Genomic DNA, 12,936 nt, shown 5'->3' with positions numbered 1-12,936 from the left:
TTGAGCCTGATGAGGGGCAGTCTAATTTCCTTTTATTTTTCATTTTAGATAATAGAGCTTCACCATAGAGCAGGGAGTTAGCAGCTTGGTTCAATAATTCTCCATCAGAGATTCTTAACATGCCCAATAAATGTTTTTCTTTTTAATGTAAAATAACATCCCGGACACACATTTAAAAATAACATACTTTTTGATTATAAAATAACTCACACTTATTATTAAGATTTTGGAGAATATAGAAATGCATGAAAGAAAAAATGAAAAGTTACACATAATCCTACAACTCACACTCTGTTAATATTTTATATATGTTCTAATAGTTATTTTCTCCTGACATGTATATATATATATATATTTATGAAATAGCAGGGATTTCTTTTCTGTTTGCACAACTGGGATTATTAAAAATAATTTATAAAGTGAATTTAACATTGTGCATATATTTGAAAAATGTCCTGTTTCCAGGTTTCTAATGGACACTTGGTTTACCAATATTGAATTGTAACTCAGTAGTAGCCTGTCAAGAAAATTAACTAGCAGTTGTTTTTATTTTTTTTATTTTTTAACAGAGACACAGAGAGAGAGTCAGAGAGAAGGATAGACAGACAGGAACAGAGAGAGATGAGAAGCATGAATCATTAGTTTTTTGTTGTGACACCTTAGTTGTTCATTGATTGCTTTCTCATATGTGCCTTGACCACGTGCCTTCAGCAGACCGAGTAACCCCTTGCTCGAGCCAGTGACCTTGGGTCCAAGCTGGTGAGCTTTTGCTCAAACCAGATGAGCTCAAGCTGGCGACCTCAGGGTCTCAAACCTGGTTCCTTGGCATCCCAGTCCTACACTCTATCCACTGCGCCACTGCCTGGTCAGGCAACTAGTAGTTGTTTTTAAACATATATTCCAAATGTTATATAGTGTCAACTTGCTACCTAAATCTTGCAAAGCTAAAGTCACAGGTCAAGCTCGTTATTGCAAACTCTGTGTGATATTAATGATATATCTAAATTTGCTGGAGGAGATGAAGGGCTAATATTTATTAAGCACCTACTATGTATCAGGCAGAAAGCTGGATATTTTGCAAAGATTGCCTTATATATGCTATCTGTGGGGAAAAAATGAGGTTTCTAATCTCTGTTCCTGTAAAGTAGGGAAAAGGTCATGTAGGTTTTAAATTCTGCAATTTAAAGAAGAAAAAGATAGGGAAGGGTTTTGATCAGAAATATTATTTTAATATTTAAAATTTTTTTCTTTCATTTATTTACTTATTTATTTTTTTGAGAGTGGCAGAAAGAGAGAGAGAGAAACAAGAACATCAAGCTGTTTCTGTATGTCAGGGGTCCCCAAACTTTTTACACAGGGGGCCAGTTCACTGTCCCTCAGACCGCTGGAGGGCCGGACTATAAAAAAAAAACTATGAACAAATCCCTATGCACACTGCACATATCTTATTTTAAAGTAAAAAAAAACAAAAACAAAACAGGAACAAATACAATATTTAAAATAAAGAACAAGTAAATTTAAGTCAATCAACTGACCAGTATTTCAATGGGAACTATGCTCCTCTCACTGACCACCAGTGAAAGAGGTGCCCCTTCTGGAAGTGCGGCGGGGGCTGGATACATGGCCTCAGGGGGCCGTAGTTTGGGGACCCCTGCTGTATGTGCTCTAACCAGGGATAGAACCAGCAACCTCTGTGCTCTGGGACGATGCTTCAACCAACTGAGCTATTCAGCCAGGGCTTGATCAGAAGTATTTCAATTCACTGTTGAGCCATGGTAAATTGCACTACTCCTCTATTTTTTCCTTATTTTGAGCGTGGAGGCACAGCTTTAGTGAGTATTAAAATTTTATCTTCTCTTGGGAAGAATTTTGCTTTATAAGAATGCAGTGCAATTCATTTTGCATTAAAGGATTTCTATGGGCAGCTATATTGGGTTTGCTTTATGCATGCCATGGCTTATTGCCTAGCAGATGCTGTTTTCTGCTGATCTATAGGTGATAGAGACACCTCCGGAATACATTTCCCTAAAGTTATAATCGGATATGCTATGGGCTCCCATCACAAGTCATCTCAATGCAAAGTGGCAAGTCATCTACTGCAGAGTTACAGGAAATGCAAATTTGATCTGGTATGTGAAAAGTGGAAGGCTCTATTCTGTTGCCCGTGGTATAGAAATAGTTTGCTGTTTACACACTGTTTTGGTCAGCCCTTTTCTCTGGGAAGTCTGACTTAAGGTGACCACAGGCATAATGCTGCTCTTATGTTTGTGACTGTTATAAGAAATGCATCCTCTATCTTACTAGGGAGAGACATAATAAAAATCCCTGTTCGTGGGGCTAATGCCTTTGTGAGGAGAACATCGGTAGGATATATATTTTTTTTTGTCTTAATTCAGGTTACCTTTTGCCCAAGAACAGTTGCACCACTTAGAATTATTTCATTTGTTAGCAACTGACTTCTGGACTTCCCATTTATTATCTCTTTGGATCCTTTCAACATAACTATGTTGCTTGGTGTTTTAAGAGCACAGGCTCTGGAACTAGCTAGTAGAGTGTTTGAATTCCAGCTTGAAGTGCTAGCTGTGATACTTTGGGCAGGAACATAATTTGTCTAGGCCTCGTTTTCCCCACTGATAAAACAAAAATAACAATCACACTGCATTTATGGAGTTGATATGAAAATTAAGGCAATGCACATGAATTTTTTTTTTAACTAGAGAGAGAGAGAGACAAACAGGAAGGGAGAGAGATGAGAAGCATCAATTGTAGTTGTGGCACCTTAGATATTCATTGATTGCTCTCATATGTGCCTTGACTGAGGGCTCCAGCCGAGCCAGTGACCCTTTGCTCAAGCCAGCGACCATGGGGTCATGTCTATGATCCCAGGCTCAAGCCAGTGACCCTGTGATCAAGCCGGTGACCTCAGGGATTTGAATCTGGTTCCTCAGCATCCCAGGTTGTCACTCTATCCACTGTGCTACTGCCTGGTCAGGCAATGCACATGAGATTATTAGCACAATTTCCTACTGAAGGTATGAACTCCTGCTAGGTGGGCTCAGACAAGAATGAAGCAGAAAGACATCAAGAAGTTAAGTACAATAAGACACATGGCCCAAGGCCGCATAGTTGCAGAACTGAAGTCAGATCAGCCTTTTCCATTCAGTCTTCTTTCTTAATTAAACACAGATGTGTATACCCAGCTGTTGACTCTAAATATGATGGTTCATCAACAAATATAATTATTGAGCATATACAGTGGTGAGGCAATGTAGTGTAACAATGGGGCTGATCTCCGGCCCCCTACCCACACGCACGAACACATACATGCAAGCATCTATGTTCGGAATGTGCCCCTCGCAGAGGAAAAAGACTCCACACATACCTCGCTTCCGTTACAGTTCTGTCCTAACTTGAGCATGTATGCAGAACCTCAGCTTCTTTGCTAGTAAAAACAAAAACAAAAAATAGAAATAACAAAAACCCAGAAATTATAGTCCTTGAGTTGCAGTGTTATTAAGATTAATCAAGATACTTTATGGAAAGTCCTCAGCACTGAGCCTGGCACAAAATAAATTCCAAATAAATGTTATTTAATAGCCTTATTATTCTTGGTGACAGTATAAATAATATCATTGGTGTCAATGGTACTTATAGGGTCAGGGGGCAAAGACTTAAAGGTCTTTCCTGACCAGCCAGTCTAAAAGTTGGCTATCTTATATTTTTCATAGCTCTTGTGACTCTCTGTCCTGATCAGTCTTTATTTACTGTCTATTTCCCTCCACTAGAGTTATGCTCCACAGAGGACGGGACCCAGGACAGTGCAGGACACATAGCAAGTGTCCCCTTAAAAGTCCGTAAGTGAATGAATGAGTGGAGAAGAGGTTGACAGCAATGGGAAGAAGATAGAAATAACCTAGATGAGCAAGAGAGAGGGAATGGTCTGTATTACTGATTTCTGACATGAAAGGCTGGGTCCATCACCAAACAGCTTCTGTCAAAAAGGAGCAGCTGCCCAGAGAAAGTCAGCTTAGGAAGTCATGAATAATTTTGATAGAGCGCAGGCAGTTTAAGAAAATGCCTTTCTCCTTACGGGGGGTAGGTATAACTTGTGTCAATATACCTGTCTTTGATCCAAGCTCAGGTCCACTTCCATGTCCAAACCTACAAGGCTGTCACAGGCCTGCCCCTGAGATCCTATTTTTCAATACCCTAATTCCCCTCCCAAAGGTAAGTTGAAGTTCAGAGTTTCAGGTTATTAGAATCAGTGCAGATGCCTTCCAAAACTGTGTCTGTGTATACAAAAAAGCCTGCCATCTGTTGATGAGCATTAAGTGAGTCAATATGCCTGACCTGCGGTGGCTCAGTAGATAAAGCATCAACCTGGAATGCTGAGGTCACTGGTTGAAACCCTGGGCTTGCCTGGTCAAGGCACATACAAGAAGCAACTACTATGAATTGCTCCTTACCCCTTTTTCTCTTTCTCTCTCTCTCCTTCCCTCCCTCTCCTTTCTCAAATCGATAAAAATAAAATAAATAAATGAGTCAATAAATGTGAAACAATTATATAGTGATTGGCACATAGCAACAGCTCCATAAATGTTCCCTGTTGTTGCTGTTCTTATTATCATCATTATCCATTTATTCAACAAGGATTATGGACTACCTATTATGTGCTTGCAGATGTTCTAGGCTCAAGATATTCAAGGGTAAACTAAACAGATCAGAGATCTCAGCCTTTATGGAGCTTCTGATGGAGTGGGGGGGGGGGGTTCAGAAAATAAAGTTAAGTGCATTGAGCAGAATGGTCGATGACTGTGCTGCCCAGATGGGTGGCTGTAGTCTATCTACACTGTTGGTGAGGACAGGTCCCCCCCTCCTCCTGTTTTAACACCGTCGTTCAAGGATCTTGTGATGGGCATAGAAGGTACTCAGTTCATGTTGGGTGAATGTATGAATAAGTTTCTAATAGGGGGCCCCGTTTAATGTGGGCACCGCAGGTTCTGGGTTAAGGCTGTGCATGCAGGTGCCATGCAAGCTCTGCAGTTTGTGGACCTGCTTATGTGGCAAAGTCTGGGTTAGAGAATATGTGGGTGGATGTAGGGAGGACGAGGTTGTGAGAGCGTGTATGTGTATGTATATGTGTGTGTGTGTATGTATGTATGCAAACTCTTCATGTACCTGAAGTAACATGGAAGGCACAGTCTTTGGCTCTGCATGTTTTAGGTAAATGTGAGCTACGAAAGAGCCCAAGTATAGGACTCTGACTGTGGTACATCTGAGCTTGAGTCAGCGTGTGAGGTATTAGGCTGGGGTTGTTTGAGGACAGGGTATTAAGAGTATTTTGCAAGTATTTTTCTAGTGAAAAATATGCCAATAACTATGGTAATTATTTTACATATATTGACTCATTATGCATGCCTGTGGTCTGTAATGTAATTAATTGTCTGTGAGGCAAATTAAGGGTGGGCTAAAAGCAAAATGTGGGGTGCCTGTATGGGGGGGAAGTGTAGATTTGTCTGTGAGTTAATTATAGGCTTTTGTGATTGGCAATGAAAAAAAGGGTGCCCCCCCTCCCCTGCGCCACTCCCCCCACCGCAAATTCAGGAGTTCTTTATTTGAGGAGGTAGGCTTGTGAGATTCTAGAACAGGGAGCAATTTTGAGACAATCCTAAAACTAGGATAAAACCAGTCTGGGATTATGGGAAACCAATAATCTAGGATCATAAGTGTGATAGAAATCTAAATTGTGTGTGTGTGTGGCTGTAAATCAGGATCTGGCTTTGAAATGGACACCCCTGAGCCAACTAGGTTTAAGTGCATGAGCAGGGCAGAGAGACTTGTGCTTCTGAGGCAAACTCGGGAGTTGGTGTGGGGAAAGCAGCGTTTGTGTGCCTGTGTGAGTGAGCCAGGTTCTTGAGTGTGAAATCTGGGGCTTCTTGGGCGAGCGGGAAGCCTGTGTGCGCGCTCGTGTGTGCACGCGCGCGCCAAGTTGGGATTTCTACTATCCTTGGGCAACAAGGACGTGAAGGCTGTGAGGCCACTTTAGGGTCCGAGGGCGAGGAGATCGGGCGGGCGAAGGGTCCCGCGAGCGGAGCGCGCCCTGCTCCAGCCCCCGCACCGCGCTGGCTGGCTGGCGGGGGACTGGCAGGAACGGGAGCAGCACTGCCGCCTCTGGCGCGAAGGCTCAGGCGCCTCCTCCCGCCCCAGTCACTGTGGCTCAGCGCACGCTGCCGGTGGCTGCCCTTTCCGCCTCGGGGGAAGAAAACCCGCGGGCCGCTGTCGCGCAGGAAGCATGGCCACTGGCCGAAGAGGCTGGGACAGCTCCCACGAAGATGATCTGCCCGTGTACCTGGCCAGGCCGGGCACCACGGACCAGGTCCCGCGGCAGAAGTACGGCGGTATGTTCTGCAACGTGGAGGGTGCCTTCGAGAGCAAGACGCTGGATTTCGATGCCCTGAGCGTGGGGCAGAAGGGCGCGAAGACTCCCCGGAGCAGCCAGGGCAGCGGCCGCAGCTCGGGAAGCCGCGCCGGGCTGGAAGGGGACTCCCCGCGCCGGGGCCAAGGCCGGGAGGAGAGCCGGGAGCCCACGCCCGCATCGCCTGCGCCCGCTGGGGTGGAGATCCGGAGCGCCACCGGCAAGGAGGTTTTACAGAACCTCGGCTCTAAGGACAAGGTAAGGGGCCCGGGGCGCCAGTCTGCTTGCCCTCCTTCCCTCTGCAGCCGGGGGCGCCATGGCTCGGGCACAACTTTCTTTTGCTCACTTTGCACAGTGAGCAGGGACTAGGAGGAGGAAAAAGGCATCCTATGCTGAGTATATAGTGACCTCCTAGCCTGGATGTGGATCCGCGCGTGTCCCAAGTTGCAGCTCTTCGCAAGCGTGGGTCCCCCTTACTCCCTGCTGCAACCTGGGGCCATCGTTCTGGGTGGGTGTGTCAGCCCGGCCAGTCCAGGAAGGCTTAGTGATTTCCAGCCCTTCTCTGGTTTGCGTAATCAGACACAATTGTCTTGGCCCCTTTGCTGGCCTTTCAATCTTAACACGGGTCATCAGGGCAGAGGGCAAACTGGTGCTGGGAAAATGGGGTCATCTCCATAGTTCCCGGATTAAAGTACAGGATGGGAGGTCTTCCCTCTCTCGGAATAGCAGAGTGGCTCTGTTCCTGAAACTTTTGGGTGTAGAGCCACTAGACTAAACAATCAAATCTCCATGCCTCGCTTAGGTCCTAGATGGACTTTTCACATCTGTGTTTCTCAAGTGTGTATTTGTGTACAGAACTTGGCACAAGCCTGGACACTACCAGATTCCAGCCGGCTCTGAAAGAATATCGTATATTTGAAAATAGGCAAGAGTATTAAGGATGCACATGAAACTAGCGAGTTCCCTCCTGCTCTTCCACGTGCCAAAGCCAATTTCTTCTGTCTGTAGTTTTGAGAGACTTAAATGTCACATGAACTAACTGAAGGCATGACATGGAAATCCAGCTGACCCTGACTTATTTATTTCACAGAAAAATCAGAACTGTAGTTTAGAAAATTCAAGGGCCTGGGCACGGCTGGAGTATATCAAAGTTCAAACTGATGCTTTTCAGTTGAGGGACAATAGTAATCAGATACACCACCCTTGTCTACATAATGGCTGCAAAATCCAGCCGCATATATTATTCTGCACTAATACTGTTATGAATAATAACGTGAAATGGAAATGTCTGCCTCCAGAGCAATTACAGTTAATGCTTACCCAAGCTTTAGATGTTTTTCCATTAAAATGCAGAGAGCCAGAGAAAGGACAGCACATTGCTCTCCACTGTTTAAAGTTTGGAAGTTAAAACAAACAAACAGACCTTTCACTACTGATACCACCAGGGAAAAGCAAGCCTTGTTTGAAAGTGCCATTGGGAGGTAGTGTCAGTGTGCCCGGGAATCACTCAGTTGGGGATTTTCACCTCCTCCTTAGAATATGGGGTTCCTCTGGGTTCTACTCAAATGCTCTTTTAGGAAAAAACTTCAGATCTTTCTAAAAGGCTTTGGCTGGATCGTGAAACCAAAGAATGACCCTGTGGGGATGGTTATTGCTTGTCTTCGAGTCTGAAGTGATCCGGGTTAAAATGGTCCCTTCCTGACAAAGGTCGGTAGCAACTGCTGTGAGTCAGTGCTATTCCCTTTGCTGGAACTCCCTGATGTAAGCCAGATAATATGCCTGGTTTGGAAGATTTAAGAATGGTAACTAGAGAAAGGGGGAAATGTTCCTTTTTTCAACCCAGCAATTCTCTCGTTTTCCTTCCTTTTGTAAACCCTATACTTTGGGCTCCTAATTGAAAAATAATAATACAACCTAAGCATCAGCAAGATTTCTAGTGCTACATGGTTATTTGTAAGTTCAGCCTTGCTGTCAGCTTCATCCAGGCTATGTTATTATCTCTAATTTGGTTGAGTCACATTGTTAGAAGAGACATCATAGGTTATCTACTTTTGTACTTGATGACTCTTTCTCTGAGGATAGGGTTTGCGTGGTTGGATTTATCATTGCAACTCTAGTACCTGGCACATTGAGCGTGCTCTGTAAATGTTTGATCCATTAAACCTCCTTAATTAAGCCATATATGTTGTTACATATAATCCAGATGATCACCTGGCCTCTTTTAAATATGGCCATTTTCAGGGTGCTCTCCCTCATGAAGCAACTTTTGGACAACTTTACTTAGGAAACTTAAATTAAGCCTAAATCTGCCTTCTCATAGTTTATACTACCTATTCTTAGTTCTGACCTTTGGAAATAGAATAATAAATGTATTTTCTTCTTCTGAAATATTTTAATGATTTTAAGCATCTGGGCTCATATATCTGTCAGGAAAAGCGGGATAATGCTACAGTAACAAGCAGTCCCCAAATCTCCATGCTTTAGTCAAACAATAGCAGTTTATTTCTGACTCCTGCTACTTGGCCAGCATGGGTCAGCAGGACAGCTCTGTTCATCATTGCCCCTCAGAAATCTAGACTGATGAAGGTTCCATGTCCTCACAGTCACGATGGGAAGAGCATGTGGCAAATTGGTGCAACTCTTAAACTCCCACACTGAAGTCACAAACATGGCTTCTGCTCACGTTTCATTCACAAATCATCAGTGTGTGCTTAACTAACAAAAGAATAGCGAGTATGAAATCTTACTGTGATTCTGTAAGACAGATTAGAAATATTTAGAAAATAGCTTTAATATCTCTCCCAGATTTGGGGGTGAATGACTGGGGTAAAACCTGGCTCAGTTCTTTACAAATTATGTGGCTGTAACCATGTACCTTGACTTCTGTGACTCAGTCTCCTCATCTTCAAATGTGGATAACAGGGACTGCTTTGCACATAGTAATACTCGATACAGATGAATTACTCTTACTCTTAGATTTTCACTGCCTTTATATGTTTGAAGGCAATGATACCAATCTCTCCAAAATTCTCTGTGTTACTCGTATTATTTCTAGCTTATTCAACCCTTCCTTGTATGAGTCTTTCACCATTCTGATTTCTGGTTATACTATATTTTGTAAATATTCTGCCCCCAATACAGTGCCCAGGACTGAACACAGTGCTCTACCAGATGGGACATGGCCGTGGCAAAGTGCATCGGGCTAGTTAATGCCCTTGATTTATACATAACATATGCTTCTGTAGCTCATGACCCCACCTACCAATTCAGTGTCCATGTCCTTCTATTGTCTCCAGTTCCCTGCCATTCAGCTTTCAGAAACTTTTCCATGCAGGTTCTCCATTATATGCTGGTACAACTAGACTTAAAACCAAAAGAAAAGAAAGTACTATGGGATTTTATTTATCTTCCTGCTATAATATTCACCACTATCTATCATACCACAATAATTTAAATCTTACTTCTATGATATAGTATCCCCACCTTCAACTTTGGACCATCTGCAGATTTCATTGTAAATGGCTCTTTGGCAACACTTTCTATGTGCCTAGCATAAATATATATATGACATATTGTTATATATATATATTAGAAATAAGGAAATCAAAACCTAGGTATTCTGAATGGTTAACCACAAATCACAAATAATAAGGGGGGAGCCAGAATTCAAACTGATTTCTCTAATTCCAGAATCTATCTTCTTTCCAGACTGGGAGGCTACTTCTTTATTTAAATTCAGCGGGCCTGACCACTGTGTCTGCTCCTGACCTGCTACCATGACAGGCAACAACAGATCGTCCATGTTTGCCAGCCTGTATTCAGGATGCTTGGAGATCAGTTGCTCTCCCTTGAAAACAATTGCTGCAAAATCTTATTCCCCCCTAGTTGATTTCAAAGTTATCAAAAGAGATGAAAAAAAAAAAGGTCCTGATAAACTCAACATAGGCTTTGTGTATAGCATACCTACTCATTACTCCCTCCACAGAAAATGAGTTTAGTTGTTGGAGGACGATCTGACTTTGGGTGATGGATATGCAACATAATTGATCAACAAGATAACCTGGACATGTTTTCTTTGAACATATGTACCCTGATTTATTTATGTCACCCTAGTAAAATTAATTTAAAAAAATTAAAAAAAGAAAAGAAAATGAGTTTAGTTAATTAATGAATAAATTTTGAAGGAATTACATAACACAAGTGTTTGGCTGAAGAAAAGTATAAAAAGGTTTCTGAGTTATACATCAAATGCCAAAGTCCAGGTTTGAGATAAGACTGGGTGTTTATGTCGTAGTTTTGGACCTACCTGTAAACACCTTGTTAAATTTTGTAGGATAGATTTTTCTCATGATAGGCATTCATCTTGCTAGAATCCTCTATGGTTGGCTCACCCAACTTTTTGTTTATAATGTTTGACAATAAGTGCGTAAAAAAGAATTCTTATGGAAGGTAAATATATTCACCATTTCTCTCTTGTTTTAAATTGATTTTTTAGAGAGCGTCAGAGAGAGACAGAAACATCAATTTGTTGTTCCACTCATTCATGTCATTGGTAGATTCTTGTATGTTCCTGGACTGTGACTGAACCCGCAAACTCAGCATGTCGAGACAATGCTCTAACCACCCTGGCCAGGGCCTTCCACCGATTTTCAGATGGTTTCCAGAATTGTTCTAGCAGTGAAGAAATTGCTGAAGGGAGGAGAATTATGATGTATGTTCGGCCAAGAGTAAATGACACTGCAAAGACTGCCATCCACTGAGAACAGAGTCATGACATATGATCACATGTGTGTCTTGATAACCCCCTTTTGAGAGCCGCAGGTCATTTCTAGTTCCCTGCTTCCCACATGGCCCATTTTTGTGCAAGATGTTTCTTTTGTGAAGTCAGTGGGGGGCTGGGGGTTGGAGGAGAGAATTTAAACAAATAAGATGCGGCACTTAACTTTTTACCATTTGTCATTTGCCTTTTGGTCCTGGGTGGTAAGTTTTCAAAATGATTTGGAGACGTTGGAGTTCTCTTCCTTACCCTGAACAAAGACAGGCAGCTGAAAATAAAAGCCTAAGTTTATAAAGGCCACTCCAGTCCTCAGAATCCAAACCCTGGAGTATAAATTAATTTTACAAGGCTGCCCTGACACACAGAGTTGGCACTTAATGCCAGGGGGTAAAAAAAAAAGGCTTTGCTTACCTCAGACCACATTTGAACCTGGGAGTGTGTTTACTTCCTCCAACTGGGAAGTGTTTGAAACCTTTCAAAACTTTGGTTTAGTTTGACAATAGGCATTTCAGGAACATAAAAAATGTGCCTTCCAAGTAATGCTACAATTGGCAGGGTTCCCTCAAAGTAATGGTCCCTGGAGACAGGGTTTTGCTGACGGCTCTTGTAAGTCAAGTTTAAGACAGTCAGAGACATGATGCTTTTCTGTTGATTTCTCTAGCTGATTCTCCTTATGATTTATTTCCACTGGGCATTATCATTTCAATAGTCTTCCTGTGAGATGGTGGATAAAGCTTACTAGGAATAGGAACTCGGCTGAGGAGAATGCCGTTGGTGCCTGGAAGCTCAACCCTCCCTTTGTGAGAGGAGACAGACGGTCCATGTAAGTGCATAAGCACTTTTTGAAAATTAAACTTCTAGCCTTGGCCAGATAGCTTGGTTGCTTAGAGCATTGTCCCAAAGCACAGAGATTGCTGGTTTGGTTCCCAGTCAGGGCACATGCAGGAACAGCTCGATGTTCCTGTTTTGCTGAACTTCTAGGAAAATGTGATGTTAAAAATGTATCTATACTCTTAACATGAACTCATATGGCATTCAAGAAAGTTTTACTCTGTCAAGAGATGAGGCAGAAAAAACCCCCAAAACAACAACAATAAAATTAGTGGTGGGATTCAGCCTGTTTTCACCCGTTCCGTAGAACCGATACCTAATTTTTTGTTGAGTTTGGCAAACCAGTTGTTAAAATGGCACTTGTAATCAGGGTTCTCTCTAAGGTGGGCGCCTGGGCAGCCACTCAATGTGGAAATCAAAAATTTACATTCCTTACTCTTTTTTTTTCTTTCTTTTTTTACAGAGGCAGAGATAGACAGGGACAGACAGACAGGAACGGAGAGAGATGAGAAGCATCAATCATCAGTTTCTCGTTGCGCGTTGCGACTTCTTAGTTGTTCATTGATTGCTTTCTCACATGTGCCTTGACCGTGGGCCTTCAGCAGACCGAGTAACCCCCTGCTGGAGCCAGCGACCTTGGGTCCAAGCTGGTGAGCTCTTTGCTCAAGCCAGATGAGCCCGTGCTCAAGCTGGCGACCTCGGGGTCTCGAACCTGGGTCCTTCCGCATCCCAGTCCGACGCTCTATCCACTGCGCCACCACCTGATCAGGCTCCTTACTCTTTTTTAAAGTTCAGCTCTGCAACAGCATATTCTAAGCACCCAAAGTAATGTTCATTCCATCCATAGGTGAAAACAATTGCAAGTGAAGGCACCAATCAAGAAGCAGTATGGAGCCCTGGTCAGTTGGCTCAG

The 12,936-nt window shown here is 42.9% G+C and overlaps 1 protein-coding gene across 1 annotated transcript in view; it reads left to right on the top strand.

The window, feature by feature from the left end:
- The first annotated feature begins 5,974 nt into the window (after positions 1–5,974).
- DPYSL3 (dihydropyrimidinase like 3) overlaps positions 5,975–12,936 on the top strand; it is a 111,175-nt gene continuing 104,213 nt past the window's right edge. The window contains exon 1 of the mRNA XM_066344716.1: positions 5,975–6,673. Within this exon, the coding sequence (XP_066200813.1) occupies positions 6,293–6,673 (381 nt within the window). The 5' untranslated portion in view covers positions 5,975–6,292. The remainder of the gene's footprint in view (positions 6,674–12,936) is intronic.

This window comes from Saccopteryx leptura, chromosome 6, assembly GCF_036850995.1.
Source record: "Saccopteryx leptura isolate mSacLep1 chromosome 6, mSacLep1_pri_phased_curated, whole genome shotgun sequence".
NCBI classification, from domain to species: Eukaryota; Metazoa; Chordata; class Mammalia; order Chiroptera; family Emballonuridae; genus Saccopteryx; species Saccopteryx leptura.
The sequence above is the reverse complement of the archived record's forward strand: the minus strand, read 5'-3'. Positions and strand labels throughout refer to the sequence as shown.